At 33.3% G+C, this 20,767-nt stretch overlaps 1 protein-coding gene across 1 annotated transcript; it reads left to right on the top strand.

Moving 5' to 3' along the window:
* The first annotated feature begins 15,935 nt into the window (after positions 1-15,935).
* On the top strand, positions 15,936-19,840 carry LOC137818437 (GTPase LSG1-2). The gene is made up of 6 exons (XM_068621882.1): positions 15,936-16,388; positions 16,478-16,645; positions 16,840-16,933; positions 17,748-17,804; positions 18,152-18,231; positions 18,344-19,840. The coding sequence occupies exons 1-6, from the start codon at positions 16,174-16,176 to the stop codon at positions 19,488-19,490; spliced, it is 1,761 nt and encodes a 586-aa protein (XP_068477983.1). The 5' UTR covers positions 15,936-16,173; the 3' UTR covers positions 19,491-19,840.
* The last annotated feature ends 927 nt before the right edge of the window (positions 19,841-20,767 follow it).

Here is a 20,767-nt window from a genome sequence, read left to right as displayed (position 1 = left end):
AGATTGCTTAGAGATTGAGATTGATCAAAGAGTGTGAGATAGGATTTCTGCTTGTATTGATTTCAGATTTGCTTCTGTAAAAAGTGTAATCCTTGTATTTGTTGAACAAGAATCTTTGTGTGTTTGCTGAGAAGTGTTGTGTGTTCTTGAGGGGATCAAGATCAACATTCTTAGTGTTGGTGTGTTGGCCAAGAGAAGTGTGTGTCTTGATGGGATCAAGGTCACTTTCTTGGTTGTGTTGTAAGTGATCTAGGTTTGATTGCTTAGTGGTGTTCCTCAGTGGTTTCTGAGAAGACTGGATGTAGCTCTGGGTTTAGAGTGAACCAGTATAAATCTTTGTGTGCATTTTCTCTATCCCTTAACTCTTTAAATTCAATTTTGTTATTTGTAAATTGGTATAAACAACCGATTGTTTTTCTGGTACTGTGCTTTTTACTTTGTGTTTTGAAAAACTGATTTCTTAATCAAGATATTCTCGAAGTAATTTCATTCAAGGCTTAAAAGTTTTCAAAATCTCTCTTTAAACCATTCACCCCCCCTCCCCCCTCTAGTTTAAAGCCATACATTCTAACAATTGGCATCAAGAGCTTGGTTCTTGAAAGTTATTCAAGTTGATCCAAAAATCCTTTTTCTATACCACCTTCATTCTGTGGATTGAATTACAAATACTGGAAAGCTAGAATGAAAATCTTTTTGGAATCTATTGATCAAGGAATTTGGGACTCAATTGAGAATGGTCCTTACATTCCAAAGTTTCAAAAGAACGGGTTTTTCATTGCAAAACCTTGGTCTCAATGTACCAATGATGAATGTAAAATGGCCAAGCTTGATTGTACTGCTCAAAACATAATAGCTTCTACACTAGATACTAATGAGTTTTTCAGGATATCAAAATGCAAAACTGCTAAAGAGATGTAGGACACACTCAAGGCTACTCATGGAAACAATGAACCAAAGGAGGCAAGGTCAAAGAGTCAAGCAAGAAGGAAAAGAAGGCAAAACAAGAAAAGCCTCAACCTCTACTTCATGGCCAGAAAGGAGGATGACTCAAGTAGTGTAAGTTCATCTAACTCCTCAAACTGTGAAAATTATGGTCAATTACTTCAAGCTTTTCAAGAAACGCATGAAGAAGCCAACCGATTGGCCCTCTTGAACAGTCGGTTAAAAGAAAAGCTAGCTTGAAAACAGAGTAAAATCACTGAAAGAGGAATTAGAAAATTCAAAAACAGATTTTAAAAACCTTGAAATCATTTACAAAAACTCCTCTTGCAAGTGTAATACTCTTGTTTGTGAAAATTGCGAAAATCTTGAAAATAAGGTTCACTATCTTGTTAAAACTGTGGATAAGCTTTCTGAAGGTCAATCCAACTTTGAGAATGTCTTGGCATCTCAAAACTGTGTTTTTGAAAAAGCTGGATTGGGCTTTAACCCACAAAACAAACAAGATAGATTTTTAAAATCATTTTCGAAAATGCCAGAAAAACAACTGATTGGACCATCGAAACAACCGATTGTTACATGCTTCTATTGCATGAAAAGAGGTCATTCTGCGAGGTTCTGTAAAATCAGAAAATCTGTTGTTCCTAGAGACTTTATGAAGTGGATTCCTAAGTGCAATAAAGATTCAATTGATGAATATAAACAAAATGGACCCATATTCATAAGGGGACCAAATCTTTGTACTTGAAAATCTTCTTTGTAGGAAATCTTGGAGGAGAGCAAGCAACAATGGTACTTGGACAGTGGATACTGCAAGCACATGACAGGGGACAAATCAAAGTTCCTGAGCATCTCCTTTAAGCAAGAAGGGCATGTCACCTATGGGGACAACAACAAAGGAAGGATTCTTGGGAGAGGATTCATAGGAGACAAAGACATCTTGGTCATTCATGATGTGCTTTATGTAGAAGGTCTAAAGCACAATTTGCTGAGCATTTTCCAACTATGTGACAAGGGATATCGAGTGATGTTCAAGTCAAATACATGTGAAATCTGTCTACCCAACACAAAAGAGGTAATGTTGGTAAGGTAAGAGAGTAAAATAATGTGTATCTTCTAGATATCTCTTCACCATGTTCAATTGGATGTCTTCTATCCAAGCAAGACGAATCTTGGCTTTGGCATAGAAGAATTGTTCATATTCACATGAATCACTTGAACAAGTTAATTTCAAGGGATCTTGTGATTGGGCTACCAAAGCTCAAGTTTGAGAGGGATCACATTTGTGAAGCATGCCAAAAAGGGAAACAAGTGAAAAGTTCTTTTAAAATAAAAAATGTTGTTTCTTCTTTAAAACCCCTTGAACTTCTTCACATGGATCTCTTTGGACCCTCAAGAACTATGAGTCTTGGTGGAAATTATTATGCTCTTGTTATTGTTGATGACTTTTCTAGGTTTACGTGGACTCTTTTCTTGGAATCAAAGAGTGATGCCTTTTCTGCATTCAAAAAGCTAGCAAGAAGGCTACAAAATACAAAGAACTGCAACATAGGCTCTATTAGAAGTGACCATGGAGGAGAATTCCAAAATGAGAAGTTTAGAAATTCTGTGAGAAGATGGGGATTCTGCACAACTTCTCTGCTCCAAGAACTCCACAGCAGAATGGTGTGGTAGAGAGGAAGAACAGGTCTCTTGAAGAGCTAGCAAGGACAATGCTTAGTGAATCATCTCTTCCTAAGTACTTTTGGGCGGATGCAGTGAGCACTTCGTGTTATGTAATGAATAAAGTGCTTATTAGGCCCATTTTGAAGAAAACTCCATATGAACTCTTCAATGGAAGGAAGCCTAACATCAACCATCTCAGAGTTTTTGGCTGCAGTTGTTTCGTTCTCAACAATGGAAAGGAAAACTTGTGGAAGTTTGATGAGAAAGCAGATCTTGGCATCTTCATAGGGTATTTTGTCACAAGTCATGCATATAGAATCTACAATAAGAGGTTGATGACTGTAGAAGAATCAGTTCACGTTGTCTTTGATGAGGTAGATCACAGAAACATCCAAATCCCAAAGACCAGAGCTGAAGAGGATGAACAAAGCATCAGTTTGGAGAAGCTAGAAATCTGTGCAGAAAAACAACCGGTTGATTCGTAGAAACAACCGATTGAAATTCTGCAACAGAGTGAGTTGCCCAAATAGTGGAGGATTCCTAGAGATCTGTCAGTGGAAAACATCATAAAGCAGATAAAGGAAGGTGTCTCCACACGAAGCTCCATCTCAAACTTCTGCAGGCACACAATTTTCGTATCTCAAATTGAACCAAAGTCAATTAATGAAGCTCTCAAGGATGAGAAGTGGGTTGAAGCTATGCATGAAGAGTTGAATCAGTTTGCAAGGAATGAGGTATGGTTTCTTGTTCCTAAAACAGATGAAATGAACATTATAGGTTCGAAGTGGGTTTTCAGGAACAAGTTAGATGAAGATGGTGTGATCACAAGGAACAAAACAAGGTTAGTTGCCAAAGGCTACAATCAAGAGGAGGGCATAGATTATGGTGAAACCTTTGCCCCTGTTGCAAGGTTGGAGGCTGTGAGGCTGCTGTTAGCTTTTGCTTGTATGAGTGGTTTCAAACTCTTCCAAATGGATGTCAAGAGTGCCTTCTTAAATGGCTACATCAATGAGAAAGTGTATGTAGATCAACCACCGGATTTTGAAGATCATAAACATCCCAACCATGTCTTCAAGTTGAAAAAAGCTTTGTATGGCCTGAAGCAAGCTCCAAGGCAGTGGTATGAGAGGTTTAACAACTTTCTGCTATGTCATGGTTATGAAAGGGGAATGGTAGACAAGACTCTCTTCATCAAAAAGTCAAATTCAGAAATAATACTTGTGCAAATTTATGTTGATGACATCATCTTTGGTGCTACGCAAGATAGTTTGTGTGAAGAATTTGTGGCTGCAATGAAAGGTGAGTTTGAAATGTCTATGATGAGAGAATTGTCTTTCTTTCTTGAATTACAGGTTAAGAAAACAAAGGATGGGATCTTTCTATGTCAATCAAAGTATTGCAAAGAGATTCTCAAGTAATTTGAAATGGAGAGTTGCAAAGAAGCAAGCACTCCAATGCCATCAAGCTGCTACATGGATGTTGATTCTGCTGGAAAGAGTGTAGATCAAACCAAATACAGAGGATTGATTGGCTCTTTGCTATATCTAACAGCTAGTAGGTCGGACATCATGTTTGCGGTGTGTCTTTGTGCTAAATATCAAGCAAATCCTAAAGAGTCACACTTCAAAGCTGCAAAAAGAATTCTGATATATCTCAAAGGAACATCATCTGTTGGATTATGGTATCCTTTTCACTCTCCAATTCATTTAATTGGTTATTCAGATTCTGACTTTGCAGGTTGCAAGCTAGATAGAAAGAGCACAAGTGGCACTTGCCACCTCCTTGGCTCAAGCCTAATCTCATGGCATAACAAGAAGCAAGCATGTGTTGCTCTCTCTACTGCTAAGGCTGAGTATATAGCTATTGGTAGTTGCTGTGCACAGATTCTATGGCTCAAACAACAACTAGCAGACTTTGGATTACAAATCAGCAAAGTTCATTTGATGTATGATAACACAAGTGCCATCAATCTTGCCAAAAGTCAAATTCAGCACTCAAGGACCAACCATATTGAGATAAGACATCATTTCATTAGGGATCATGTAAACAATGGGAACTGTGAAGTGAAGTTTGTGAATACCAAACTGCAATTAGCTAACATCTTCACAAAACCACTACCAAAAGAGAGGTTATTTTTCCTAAGAAATGAGTTAGGTATTCTTGATCTTAATAATCTCTCCTAAATCTGTGTTGTTATTGTTAAAGTCTATTTGTGAAGACAAATAGGGGGAGAATTAATTGGTCTTGTGAATCCTTATCTGAAACTATTTGATTCTATTAAAATCTCTGATATAAAACTGGTTTTTGCTGCTGCTGATAGAAACAACCGATTGTTTCGAGTAAACAACCGATTGTTTATCAGATTTTATGTCTTAAATGTGTGAAAATCTAACATGTTGCTGTAAGAAGCATTGGATGGTAGATATGCTATTTTTGCAGGTACTGCTTCAGATTCAATCAGATCAAACACAAGCACCAGGGATTTGTCTTCATCAAATAGGGGGAGAGCTTTGAAGAATCCAAACCCTTTGAAGGATGTTGAAGGCTTGGCTGTGCTTGTTGTTGTTGAGTTGTCTTAGATAGGATCTAGGGTAGATTGTTTATGTAATCCACTCTTGATTGAATCCAAAGCATAGGCATTCTCAATCTTTTTAGAAGAAAAGTGTTTTTCAAACTAAGTGAAAAACAACCGATTGTTTTGTCGAAACAACCGATTGTTTTATACTTAGGAGGTTTTAGAAAAGGTTGAAAACTGTTTTTCAAATGATTGAGCTATTAAAACCAAAACAATCGATTGTTTGTTTTGGTACCATAACAGAAAAATGGTTTACACTTTGACTGAGCATTAAATGTTTTTCTAACTGTTTACGCTCCAGTCTTTAATGTTGACCAATCCTTAAATGCAATGAATAAGTTTGTTAAGATTTGATAACAAACAACATCTTTTAATATATTCAGAAAAACATATTTGAATTAAGAAGTTTTTACACAAGTGTTTTGAGTTTTTCAAAGAGTTGAGATTGTTTAGAGATTGAGATTGATCAAAGAGTGTGAGATAGGATTTCTGCTTGTATTGATTTCAGATTTGCTTCTGTAACAAGTGTAATCCTTGTATGTTGAACAAGAATCTTTGTGTGTTTGCTGAGAAGTGTTGTGTGTTCTTGAGGGGATCAAGATTAGCATTCTTAGTGTGTGTTGGCCAAGAGAAGTGTGTCTTGAGGGGATCAGTGTCACTTTCTTGGTTGTGTTGTAAGTGATCTAGGTTTGATTGCTTAGTGGTGTTCCTTAGTGGTTTCTGAGAAGACTGGATGTAGCTCTGGGTTTATAGTGAACCAGTATAAATCTCTGTGTGCATTTTCTCTATCCCTTAACTCTTTAAATTCAGTTTTGTTATTTGTAAACTGGTATAAACAACCGATTGTTTCTGCGAAACAACCGATTGTTTTTCTGGTGTTGTGCTTTTTGCTTTGTGTTTTGAAAAACTGATTTCTTAATCAAGATATTCTCGAAGTAATTTCATTCAAGGCTTAAAAGTTTTCGAAATCTCTCTTTAAATATTCACTCCCCTCTAGTTTAAAGCCATACATTCTAACAAATATTTTTTTTTGTTTTATATGAAGTTGTACATAAATGCTTGCTAAAGTTGTGCTAGAAAGTATGTTTGTTTTATTTTTCTGGTTTTTGCTTTTATGTTGTGCAATTTTTTTTTATTTTGTTCAAGTCGCGCTTAATAACATGAATTATATTCTTTTTTTTCTTTTTTGAAATACTGCTAGCAAGTATACAACTTTTTTTTAAACTATTCTTCTTAGTACGCTTGTTTTTTTTAATATCTTTTTGTTCTTTTATTTTATTTGTTTTTTTATGTTGACAATTTTTAAAATTTAGATAATGTACTTAATTATTTATATATATGTTAAATGAATGTATTTTGAATAATTTAACATATTAATGTAATCAAATATATTTAAATTATTATTTTGTAAGTTATAGTTCACATTTTAGTTAATTTAATTAATTAATGAAATTACTTATGTTAATGGAATGTAATTTTGGAAAATTTAAAATACTTACTTATATATATAAATATTTAATATATATATATATTACTATTGGAATATTGTTGATAACAGAAAAAACATTTATCTATGTGAGTCAATGTCACAAAATGGTCTTCTAAGTTGTTTTCTCGACCTTTTATGTGCTTTATATTTGGTAGATGAATGATGAAAATGCAACTAGGGCTCCATATTCATTATGATCTGTTAGAATATATGGTCTTAAACAAGAAGGGGGGTGAATTGTTTAAGAAATATTTTCGCAAACTTTAAAGGTATAATGAAAGTCAATGAAGAATCACAGAGAAAGAAACTAAGGAAAGCAATGCACAAAGCTGTTTTAGTTGATTTCCAGTTGTTTTTGCGATTCTTCCGGTTGTTTTTATCAGTAGTTAATAAAAACAACTTAAAACAGATATATGTGAGATCAGGGAAAGAGAGAATCACACAAACAGATTTATACTGGTTCACTCTTACACCAATAACTACATCTAGTTCCCAGAAACCACTGGGTATTCCACTATGTAATCAAAACCATATTACAAACACCACACACCAAAGTAGTGCCCTTTAACCTCACATGAAACACACTACATTTGACAAAACACACCGAAAGTGTTGATCTTGAACCCCTCAAGAACACACAACACTCCCTGACAACACAAATACAGTAATCAAGGAAGAAGGGAATAGAATACACTTGGGTATTTGATGAGCATATATTTATTCACACTCACTAGCCTTATTCATAGATTATTGGACTATAATAATAAATAAATCAATTGTTTTAATTAATATTCTTATAATTGGGTTTATTTGGGCCTTAACTATTATTATTGTTAATTTTGTGTTTTTAGAGTAAATTATCCAGAGGAAGCATCTACCTTTGTGAATGGGCCAAATATGCAAAAGTCCAAGTTGCTTTTTGAACCAAAACAGAAAAAATATTCTGAGGAAAAGAAAAAGAAAATAAAAGCTACAAGATTCCAGAAACAGAATTGGAAGCAAATCTTCTGCAAAATAAAAAGAATTATGGAAAGTGGAAACTGTTTACAAAATCTAAACTGCAATATTTTCCCAAGATCCTTGGAGCAGAAAAGCCTATAAAAGGACACAAGCATCAAGGAGAAAAGGGAGAGCTTCATAGGGTTTTCTTAGTTTATTTTCTTCTTTGTAATTCTTTTGTTTTGCCTCCGCATGGAAGGCTAAACCTTTTTTGTTGATTCCTTTGTAATTTCCCATTGAGCTCTGAGGTTTCGTTCAATAAAAGTTTCTATTTTTAATTCTCTATAGCAGTTGTTTTTATTGTCTAATCTCCTGGAAAACTAGTTTTTGTGAGAGGTTGTACTTGAACGCATGATTGAGAGTCTTCCTTATCTTAAACTTTGGTTTCTTAGTTAGTTCGCATTGTTATAATTAATTTCTTGGGCGCATGATTCAAGGAAGAGGAGGTAAGCATTCCCATGGAGTATACGCATGGAACAAAGTGGGTATGGATTAAACCAGTAGACGCATGTTTTACTAGTGAGTTTCAGTTGAATCAGATCTGCGCATGTTCAATCTGGTTTAGCTCTGGTGGAGGATTGAGAAAAGATTAATCTTTAGACAACCTGTGAAGAATTCAATGGTGGAAGAACTTGGGATCAACAACTTTTTATTTGTTATTTTAATCTCTTTTATATTTTCTGCACAACTATCTCAAACCCCCTTTTTATCTTTATTGTTATTGCTAACTTTTATTGCTTGCAGATAGATTTTAAACCTGATCAACTGATTTTACTATTGGATTCGTTGGGAGACGACTTGGGGACATTTGTCCATAATTATACTATCATCTCTCTAGTGTTAGACAAGTCTACGCTAGAATCATATTAATTTGACATCAAAACGACAGCTATCAGTATTACAAAGCTTAAAGTTCAGAATTACAACCCAATCCTATTGTACACACTTAAAAATGATCCAAAGCTCTTTCAAATCTTGGAAAAACGATTTTTTATAAACTCTTTTTCTTACTCCAAGATTAGGAGCGTAAAACCACCTTTATATGGACCAACCAAGTAGTCAAAAACATTTAATAAAGGAGCCAAGGTAGTTAGGATCATTTAAAACATATTAAAACCACTTAACAAAATTGTGTTAAGGTTTTCAGGAAAAACAATCGATTGATTTGTCGAAACAATCGGTTGATTGACTTGACAACAAAGTCAAGCTTTTCAAAACCTTTTCAAAAATTGCTAAGGTAAAACAACCTGTTGTTTTGAAATTTCAACAACTTTTTATAAAACCCATATTTTCAAAAGGTTAAAGATTCAAATGAACTTGGATCATCTTAAGGAGTGAATTAACAAGTTTCAAACAACTAGACAACACACACACACACCCAACAACAAGGTCTTCAAGCTTTCCTCTTGGATTTGGAGACATCAAAACATCTTGTTCAACATGATCATGTTCCTCTTTATTGTCCTCACGAACATCTGTGAAGACATGGTTGGTCAATTACAATCCACATATAGTATTAGATTGTATGTAGAGAGCGAGGTGGTCGAAGAAGTGGTTAATATAATGTGATGGAGTTGACAAAACATTCAGTTGAGAAGGAAAGATGTTATATGTGGAAGGAACTTGGTGTTGAGATGATGATTGACCAGGCATGGTGTGAATGTTACCCATGTATTTGAATGTTGGAGCTGGTTGAAATTTTTAAGCAATAGAAAAGGATCAAATATGTTGATATTATGGTTGAGGTTGCATTTGTTCAGGATCGTGGGAAGTGTCATATTATTGGAAAAGTAACAATTAGTTGGGGTGTCATTAAAAATTGCATTCTGAAATGCAATAGAAAATGAACTTACATCGTTCATTGATATACATATTTGTTGAGGTGTTATGTACCGAATGATACGTTGGATGTACCATTACATATATTGTGCAGTGTCACGAAAATGATCTTTTTCTTCGAACTGGTGTCCTTGAATTAGGCCATTTATTCGATCATTCCACATGGCGATCCACTTTTCATAATATTGAAGTCAATATATATTCATTCTTCTTCTCATGACATCTTTATGAAGTTGATCTAAGCTTAACTAGTTTGAAGGAATACATTGGCAAAGCCCAAACTACGTCATGACCCTATCAGTTTGATGAAAATCTATTGTGAAAAAACATATAAGAGAAACAACAAAGTGAATAATAGGAGGGACGTCAATAATGATCTAATGTCTGACATTATCTACATGTTAAGGAATCCAAAAAAAATGAAACAAGATTGTTCTTAAGATGTGTGTGACAAAATAACTACGTGGAGAATATTGTAATAATTAGGTTTAGGAATGGCCTCCTTTGGTTGCTAGTGGGTTAAATGTGCTTCATAATAAATGAAGTGCATATGTAAGTGTGATTATCCTGGAAGAGATCACCTATGATAAAGAATGATACTTAATTAACAAAATAAGTGTTGCATTCAATTACATTGTGAAGTGCATAAAAACTAATGTTTCGCCAATGGAAAGTCAATGTCGACTTCAATGTTTTCAGTAGTTAAAGGTTCAACTGTAGGAGAAATACATGTAATGCAATTTCAAGCCCATGATTGCAATAGTAACATGTAACCTCCAATATTTTGTTAGTTGAAGTCAACACCATTATCTAAGAAGGATACAAATGATAAAACAGTTGAGTATCAACGATACTTTGACACATAATTAAGGTTGGTTAACAACAAAAGATATATCATATGAATTCTATTAACTAATGTATCTAACCTCAACAAACTTTCAATTCGATTAGTGTCAAAATATGTGTTTGTGCATGTTAACTTATAACAAACTCAATTGCATTATGAGACAACTCTTAAAATGCATTATTCAACCTAGACATATCGAACGAGGGGTTGTGATTGAAAGTTATAACAAAAAGAACCTAATATTAAAAGGAAATATTACTTATAAGCTTTATGGGAAAATTAATAAAATTATTTTAGACAATAAACAACAATTAAATTCACAAATACACAAAAACAAAATATAAAATAATTTAAACCTTAAAATTGTAGTTGATTAGTGTTTTATTTTAGACTTAAATAACTTTCATATTTTTAATATTTGACCAATTTTTATTTTAAATAATTAATATTGTATCTAATAAATTAAACATATTTTTAAGTCCTTAATAAAATATTTATTGATTTAAATTCCTAAAATATTTTTATATTTATATTTTGATCCTTTAATATTTATTTTGTCATAACATTTTAAGTCATATAAAATCGGTATCATGTCAAAGGTAATGTAAATATAATTTGAAAAAAAAGTTGCTTTATTAAATACTTACACTAGTACAAAAACAATAATCAACAACGACTTATTATGATGGTTGTAATATACCTGTTATAATAAGTAGTACGATGGCATTTTCGTAATAAATATATAATTTATTATGTCAGTTATAATTAGAAATGACATGGTAAATATTTATTATGTTGTATGTGTGTATAACTTTTATAGTAAATTAGTTACCATGTCACGCTTAATTTTATCCGACATAGTAACTCTTTTCTTTTCTTTTTTAGCATTTTGGAATATTTACATTCTCTGCTTGAGCTTCATACTTCTTTTCCTCTCTTCAGGAACAAACTCTCTTCTTTAAACCCTAATGTGACACATACTTTACTTTGGAGTTCTCGTCAATCTTCGTTGTTGTGGTTACTCCTTTGTGGTTGTGCTTTGTCTGGTAATTGCGGTCATGCTTGTGAAATTGGAGGCGTGAATGCAACGGAGCATGCAACAGATTGAAAATATTACTTTCTCAAGGGGGAAGAGAACCATGATTGATTCCAAAAGCCTGCATTGCTTGGATCTGGAGTCGAAATCTCCTCGATCTAACGACAAGTAAATCCCATTGTCGGTGTGGTCACAGATGAGATCTTGTAGCGCTCACTCCATGTAGGTTATGAGCACAGTCACGATAGTTTTTCCACGGTGTTGCCTCTTGGTGGCGATGACTCTGTTGAAGAATTTGATGTCGAGAACGATTAGCTCCTTTGTCCACTAATTAGCAGGCAATCCACTTCCGAAATTGGCCTGATGATTCTGGTGAGCCCGCTCTTATTTGATTCCAATGTTGTTTGTGTTTTGTCCTCATACACACTAGATACCTTTTGCTCTTCTACATTTTTATCATTCCTTTGTCATCATTGTCATATCTTTTTGTACACTTCTGTTGTATTTATTTTAGATCAATCATTATTTAATTGCAAACTCTTAGAGTGATATTTGAAGGGAAACAATCTCCTTCGGGCTTAAAGTTCATCACTTTTTGTTCTTGATTTTTAAGATTTTAAATTGAGCATATAATAATAAAGTGTATTCTTGTGCTCATGATTTTTACTTTTTGTTTGTGATCTGTTTTTGAGCAGAGGCTATTTCGAAGCTAGAAGAGGATCTTAAGGTGAATCCTAAGAATCATTTGTGATTTCCAATTTGAACTAATAATTTGGTTTCTAACATTTGTTTGGTGGTGGTTTATGATACATATACAATTGCAAAGTTATACTGTTACACATATTAATTCAAATTCTAGTTCTGTCTTTGATCCAACTACATCTTAGATTCCATCAAAAGACTCAAATTATGAGACCAAAAATGTTTACAGTGTCGGTGAGAAGTAACTTTTAGATGACTCCTATCCATGTTTTTAAAATATTCTTGAAGTTCACTTACTACATTTCTTTGAAGCTGTCAATATGAATGACTTAGTACATTTCTTTGTGATATTGAGATCTTATACTCAAATGTTAAGTGTTGGTTAGAAAAAAGCAGGATAATAAATAGATAAAGAGAATGTTGCGTTGAGTAATCTTACTATCTGTCCAAGGCATATTAATAATTTTTACTGGTTCTCTTTGCATATTTTTTTTTAGTGGGGAACAAGGGTACAAAAGAAATGAGGATAACATGTTAATCATCTAAACTTTCGTATGTAAGTTTAAGAAATTAATGACATGTAAACTAACAACTTTAGAAAATAATGTATTTAAAAATAATAATTAGTTAGTGACAATTGGAAAGCAAAATGTTCAATTAGATATGCCTCCTAATGAGTTTGTCTGAAATCTATATGTAGATGATTGTTATTAATTAATGTTGAAAAATTGATAAAATAATTAATTTTTCTAAAAAAAAAAACTTACTATGATAGTTATTGCAATAGATGATATAAAAAGTCTTATTTACTATGACGGGTGTTGAAATATTTGTCATAGAAAATCACTTACTATGACGATTCTGATCGAAACCATCATAGTTTCTATGACGATTGTATAAATATCAGTCATAGAAAATTTTGTCCAAACATATTATGACAGGTGTTTTGTACATTTTATGATGGTTCATAGACAACAGTCATAGTAAGTGAACTTAATATGACAAATTTTCAACCTACATAGAAAATGTTGAGTTTTTATAACTCTTGATTCTATGTTACCATCAGAACCATCATAAAAAATCTTTTTTGCACTAGTGTTAATTTAAAGAAAATGTTTATTAAATATTAAAAAACATAAATCGTTAACCTAAAGACATATTTAAACTTATATTTTATTTCTGTACAGTTCCTATCAAAATCCTTAATATTATTCTTATTTTTTTATATAAAAAAACTATTCTAAGTATATATGTAGGTTTCTATCAAACTGAAAAGTATATAGTATTCTATCAAGTAATTAAAACAATCACATAAAACTATTCTTATTTTATATACAGTTTCTATCAAATCCTTAATACTATTCTTATATTATATAACAATTCAATAATTCCTATAATTTTGAGTAAATCATATATCACTATCAAATTTTACACAGTAATCTTGATATTGATTATATACTTGTTGGTTGGGAAAATGTGTTTTTAATGTAGTTTCTAACGTTATAAAATGTATTTTTGTAAACAAATAGACTATTTTTTTAATATTAATTATTTTATGTATTTATTAAATGTATTACCTAAATAAAACATTACACTATTGGATGTGTTTCCTTGTTTTATATCTTAAAATAATGTGTTCTGGTCTAAAACTTAATTGAATTCAAGTTAGAACATTTAGAATCGGGTCTTTGTTCATAGGTGATAGATGTATTTGGTAAGTTTTGGTTAGTTGTTTGTTATCTTCTGAATCTTAATTAATATTATTTAATCCCTAAAGTTTGTATTTTTTTTCAATCGATTTTAAGTAACATAATTATATATTTCCTTATTGAATCCTTGTTAATAATTAACACTACAAGAATTTTTTTATTTACATTACCAATTATTACATACAGATTTGGATCCGTATGTAAAGTAAGTGTTACATACGAATATTTACCTATGAATTTTTCTATATGTAAGCCAAAATTGATTACATACGAATTTAATTAGTATGTAATGTTGGCGCCATGAATCGTGAATGATTTTTGAAGGATTATATTTGTATGTACAAGTATTACGTACAGAATTAAAAAAAATATTAGGTAACTTCTTCTCCATTTCATTCTTTCTTTTCCAAAACCTAAATATCAAATTCGCATCCAAATTCCGAAACCAAAAATCCTAAACATCTTTTTTGAAGTCAAATTCCTTACCAACCAGAGTGTCAATATGTGTGAGCAAGGTAAGGAGTTTGTTCTTCCAAACCATGATAAAAGCAAAATATGTGAAGTGTAACATTTTCGTAAGCTTTCTTTCTTATATTTTCGCACGTTTTAGAATATGTGAAGTGATAACATTTTCACAAGCTTTCTTTCTTATATTTTCGCAGGTTTTAGGGTTTTCAAAACGAAAATAGGATTCAAAATCAATTTTACGGATTAGGGGTAATCTTTGAATTTGATTTCTGATTATTTTTTAGATTTTATTTTGTAATACTTTGTTGGGTTGAACCTGTTAATTAAGATTCGAAGGACACTCTTTGAAACTCAATCCTAGTGAATTTTAAACATTTGTTTGGTCATTTTGGAAGTGGTGTCTTCTGTTGATAATTTTTCTTTATCAAAATTATTCGTAGCCTCTTCAATCTTCTCAAGGTTGTATACTATTGGTCTTTATGATTCTAATGCATGCCTAACTTTCTTATTGCTTCCTGTTGTGTATTTTTATAACATGAACACTATAATTTCATATGAAATAGCAAGAAGGGGATAGAAGGTAAAAGCCACGAGTTAACTATTATTTGAAGTTTAATCACTGGAATTTGAAATAGGTTCTTTTTCTGTTTAGAAGTTGCTCTCCTTTAAATTTTTGTGAACTTTTCCACAATTGTTACGTGAAAGAAAATATAAAAATACATTTGTTAAAAAGTTTGGCAAGTTATGATCATATAATAGAATAAAACTTCAATATTCAATGTATTATTATTATTATTATCATTTTGATATTATTGTACACAGAATTCATTATCTAGTTGGATTAATAATTAGTTTTTGATATCTAAACTGATTTTATTTTGATTAGATTTTATTATATTAATGAATTCTTCTAATAAGATTTAGATCTAAAATTTAAGATTGTAATTAAAAGAAAGTTCTTAAAAATAGTTAAACAAAAAATGGGCATTACAATGGCATTAGAATAACACTTTTATAAAATAATAATAATATAAAAAGAAAAAAATAGTTGTCATTTTTGTAATTAACTAAGAGGTGTTGCTTAAAAGCCTTTTGTAAGACATTAAAAAAAGAAGAAAGGTTCTCAATATATGTCTATGAAATCTTTTGAATGTATATCCATGTCTGAAAAAAACAATTCAATATCTCTATGTTTGCAAAAAAAAAAACAAAACAAAATTACATTAAATCTTCTATATATAATTTCACTACACAATTACATACAGATATAAATATGAATATTTTTATGCGTAACTATTTGATGAAATTATATACTAAATGTAAATCTAAAAGATAATTATATGTGAATTTGAAATTCATATGTAATTACATACGATTTTTAATCTGTAACAATTATCTATATTACAAGAAAATTATTAGTTTGTTCCACGCATTTTTATGAAAATGTTAATGAATTTAACTATATTATTTAAATTAATGCAGTTATACCAACGTATTACACATAAATTTAATTAATTTTAATTTAGGTTCTTTGTGGAATAATTCATTTTTATTTGTTTTTCTAATTTTTTATTTATTTTTCTAGTTACTTTCTAGAGACAAAACCTTATAGAAAAACATTTAACTACAAATTGCTATATTAATATACTTCAAGTGGGAAGAACTTTGTTAATGGTAGTGGTTATAGATAAGATTAAATTATTAGTAACTAAAAAGATCAAAGAATTAATTGCCTATCGGGTCGGTTCAACGGGCTAAATAACCCGGACGGGGCAGGGCACAGCACCTCTTCGTTGCAACAAATCCGAACCCTAAATCCGAAATCAGCCATGATCACATAACGGACGCAGAGGGCGAGAAGCAAAGCAAAGAAACAGGAACGGGAAGAAGCACTGTGTAGAAGCAATGGGAAAGAAGAACGAGAACCAGAAAACGGGGCTAGGTCGAGCCCTGGTGAAGCAGCACAATCAGATGATTCAACAGAGCAAGGACAAGTCTCGTTTCTACAGAAAGAAGGTTCTCGAATCCTTCACCGAAGTCTCCGACATCGACGCCATCATCGAACAATCCCTCGAATCTGTTCCCGAACGTGCCGCCGCCTCCACCACCATCATCAGCCTGTGAGTCTTCTTTCTCCTCCTTTGGCACTCACCCGCCACGCTCTTCTTTTCGCGAATGTTCTGTGACTTTAATCCTTCTGTGAGAGTAGGGACCCTGCCGAAATGACGCCTGAAGAAACGAGGAAGCAGGAGGAGGCGCTCCACGCCAGCAGCCTCCGAGTTCCGCGCCGGCCTCCGTGGACTCCCGACATGTCTCCCGAGGAGCTTCATGACAGCGAAACGCAAGCTTTCTTGGTTTGGCGTCGCAGTTTAGCGAGGTTAGTTCTAGTTGGTTTAGGCTTGTTTGGATTATAGGCCATGAATCGGATTGCTAGAACTAAATGACGGAAACTAGGGTTATTGCATGTTCAGGGATTACAAATGTAATTTTCATCGTTTCTAATTTTGCTGGCGTTATCAAAGGATTTGAGGGTTGAGGAGGATTATAGTTCGTGTTTTGGATGTGTTTCAGGCTTGAGGAGAATAAGAAGCTTGTCCTTACTCCGTTTGAGAAAAATATTGACATCTGGAGGCAGCTCTGGCGTGTGGTTGAGCGTAGTGATCTGGTGAGTTCATATCCTCTTTGAAGTTTTATGGGTTGATGAAGTATTTTAATATGATTATGTTATGTTTCTATGAGTGACAAGGACCTAGTTATTAGGATTGTACACAATGAAGATAATCATGTTTCTCCTTTTTATGAATTTGACTGCAAAACAACTGCATCTGCTTATCCATGCAACACTTTATGTTGTTGAAGTAAATAAGTTTCTAGTCTGTCATGTTCTTGTTTTCTACGTTGGTGAGTTCAGTCTCACTTCCCTAATGTCACTTCATTTGCAGGAAAAGAAAAACAGTATATTGGCATGATAACAAATAATGGGAGCTTCAGCTCTGTTTAAGATGGTTGTTACTAGCATGTTAATAGATACAGAAGGAGTTCCACAATACTGTGTGATCTTTTGTTATTTTTTCCTGTTTAACTGTACTGATTTCAGTGATTCGATTTCTAATCGGCCTTATATTTAATTTGGTCTGTTATTCAAAAAAAAAGAAGGGAAATCGGCTAGAAACAAGTTGGAACTGCAGCATTAGCTGCAAATTGAAAAGGGTTTTGAAACAATATAATTTTTCAACTTTTCAATACCATGAAAAAAGGAATGAAAAGCTCTAGTAGGAAACCTGGGACAATGGATGTTAGTCCACTATTTATTCCTCATCAGATGTACATTCATTTTCTTCTTCCTATTCATATATTTGCTTTATCAGTAATGGATTTGTTTGAAGTATACTTAATATGTTTTTTCTATATATTTCCTATTTTTCTTGAAAATGCATGAAATGTTAAAGTTGACGATCCTCTCATGCTTTTTTTGTCAGCTTGTTATGGTTGTTGATTCACGAGATCCTCTGTTTTATCGTTGTCCAGACCTGGAGGTAAGATATTTTTTTCTTTCTTCATAATGAAATGCTAACCTGACAACTCTAGAGGTGGCTAGGTTTGTAGCAAATCTAACAGTGAAGATTTTGGACTGGATATTCTTGTGTAATGAGTTCAAAACAGTCAAATCCTTTCAGAGTTTCTACTTCTATTCTCTAAAACATATTAGCTTAAATTTAATCTCCATATCGTGACATGACAAGCAGTAATGAGATAGTTTTGATCAGACATTGTACATCTGTATAGCCTACTCTTGGCCCTTCTTATCTTTATTTATTTCTTTTAAGAATCACTATGGCATGAGCCAAGCATGATTCGTTTTGCACCAATTTCTTTGAGGCAGGATTATGCACTGGAGGTTGATGAACATAAACGTACATTGCTTCTAGTTAATAAGGCAGATCTTTTGCCAACTTCTATGAGGTTTGAATGTCTCATTCCAATACGAGGTTTATACTGCATCAAATCATTGGCCTTGGTTTTGTATCTTGCCTCATTATTTGTCCTGTATTTCTTTTTTTTCTTTTTTTTGCAGAGAGAAATGGGCAGAGTATTTTCGAGCTCATGATATTCTCTTCATCTTCTGGTCTGCTAAAGCTGCTACAGCAGCCCTGGAAGGAAAAAAGCTTGGTTCATCATGGGATGATGATAACACGGGGAGAACTAATAGCCCAGACACAGACACAGACACAAAGATATATGGAAGGGACGAGCTATTGGCCCGCCTGCAATCAGAAGCAGAAGAGATAGTGAACAGGAGGAGGAATTCAGGCACCTCTGATGCAGGGCCATCTAACATTAAATCTCATGCTGAAAATACTGCTGGCAGTTCACCATCGAGTAATGTAGTTGTGGGATTTGTTGGATATCCTAATGTGGGGAAAAGTTCAACTATTAATGCTCTGGTTGGTCAAAAACGGACTGGTGTCACCTCCACCCCCGGTAAAACAAAGCACTTTCAGACATTAATTATCTCTGATAAGCTGACCCTCTGCGATTGTCCTGGATTAGTTTTTCCATCTTTCTCTAGCTCAAGATATGAGATGATTGCTTGTGGGGTGTTGCCCATTGATAGGATGACTGAACACCGGGAATCTGTCCAAGTTGTAGCTGATAGAGTCCCAAGAGATGCCATCGAACAGATTTACAAGATAAGGCTTCCTAAACCTAAGCCATATGAGTCCCAATCCCGTCCCCCTCTAGCATCTGAACTTTTAAGAGCATACTGTGCTTCCCGTGGGTATGTTGGTTCTAGTGGACTCCCTGATGAAACTAGGGCTACCCGTCAGATATTGAAAGATTACATTGATGGGAAGCTGCCTCACTATGAAATGCCTCCAGGTACATCAGAAGAGGAACAAGCTTTGGAAGATCCCACCCGACATGACTCGGTTGACTTGCATGCATCAGATTCGTCTGATGTTGAAGATTCTTCAGATGTTGAGAGTGGTGTTGCACCAAATCTTGAGCATGTATTGGACGACCTCAGTTCATTTGACATGGCCAATGGACTTGCGCCAAAAAGTACAACTCTTAAGAAGCCCAAGGAATCTCATAAACACCATAAAAAGCCACAGAGGAAAAAAGATCGTACCTGGAGGACAGGAAACACTGATGCTGATGGGATGCCGATTGCAAGATTCTTTCAGAAACCAGCTAATACAGGTTCTCTGAAGGATTGATGAGGCCATATGATCTTGTTCTTGTACAACAGCTTGTGTTAAGACTCATATTTACATTGTTAATATGAGGTTAAAGATAGTATTTGTTTGTGAAATATGACGGAAATATGATATGAGCAATTTACGTAAGCTCGTCCCATAGGTAAAAAAAAATCTTTGGGCAAATATTATTGTTCTTATTTATGGGTTGAAAATGATGGCATTGGACTGGAAAATTAGGTTTTATTGTACTAGAATCAGTGATAGTTGAGTGCACGTGCGTGTTTTCTATGCATCTGTGTGCCAATAATTGAGACGATTTTGAAAGTTGCCCGATGTTTAGGACAATAAAACATTACACATCATTTTTATTTCTATGTGCATTAATTTTATTTGAGCTACTTTTTTTGGCCAATATGAGCCTTTCTTTGCTTCTCAAGATTCATTATGCGTGAGGATGGAACAGAGGAAAATGTTTCGAACATATCTGGTTTGCTTCTATTCAAGTCTGTGCATAAATGAGAGTAAGAATTATGTGGACCTCACTTTTCATTTTGAATAGATAGACTGATACAAACAAAATCTTAAAATGTCTATGATTTTATACTTAAAAGCGGTCTGAATTTGGGCATAATCGCTCACGAACCTCTACTTGAAAGTTTCACGTGCCTAGATGAAGGTAGTCTACGAGTTGAAACCTCTCTTTTGTGCTCATATGCTGCTTTGAATGACCCTCATTTGTCATCTTGCTCTCAAAATCCCAACACCATAATTGATTATCTGGGTTATATTATTGACTATATATAAATGTATGACATGATCAATTATGGAGACTTAATTTATAGTGCATCTAAATGAAAGGAAGGTAAGTCTAAATTAGAAATCCAGAGACGAGAGAATGTATTTTTATTTAAATTAACGTTTTGTGGACCTTTATAATTAGTTTTTTTAGCTAATTAAACTTTGCCTTCTAGTGCAAGGCATTGCATATAAATAAAACTCCTCCCCCAAATCTTGCTTCACTCCTTCACAATTGAGAAAGAGAATTTGACCTCTTCTTCCTTTCCGGTAGGTAGATTTTAAATTCCTAGATTGGGAATCTTAAGTTTCTCTATTTAAATTTTAATTTAGCCCTTCTTTGTTAGTTCTTACCACTCTAAATTTCATTCTATTGATTGAAGTTCTTCATTTTTAAATTATTCTTTGTTACGCAATTTCATTAGAAACACATGTTTTCAGTTTTTTACTATTTTTTAGTGTGATCAAAGACTTCTTTAACGTTTTGTTTGAATTAGGAA

The sequence above is a fragment of the Phaseolus vulgaris genome, chromosome 11, assembly GCF_051622355.1.
Source record: "Phaseolus vulgaris cultivar YP4 chromosome 11, ASM5162235v1, whole genome shotgun sequence".
Taxonomy (NCBI): domain Eukaryota; kingdom Viridiplantae; phylum Streptophyta; class Magnoliopsida; order Fabales; family Fabaceae; genus Phaseolus; species Phaseolus vulgaris.
This window is presented reverse-complemented; position numbering and strand designations above follow the sequence as displayed.

Coding starts and splice junctions, on each gene's coding strand:
- LOC137818437 (XM_068621882.1), top strand. CDS start 16,174: ATGGGAAAGAAGAACGAGAACCAGAAAACGGGGCTAGGTCGAGCCCTG. Junction 16,389..16,477: donor TCCACCACCATCATCAGCCT/GTGAGTCTTCTT, acceptor CTGTGAGAGTAG/GGACCCTGCCGAAATGACGC. Junction 16,934..17,747: donor TGGTTGAGCGTAGTGATCTG/GTGAGTTCATAT, acceptor TTTTTTTGTCAG/CTTGTTATGGTTGTTGATTC.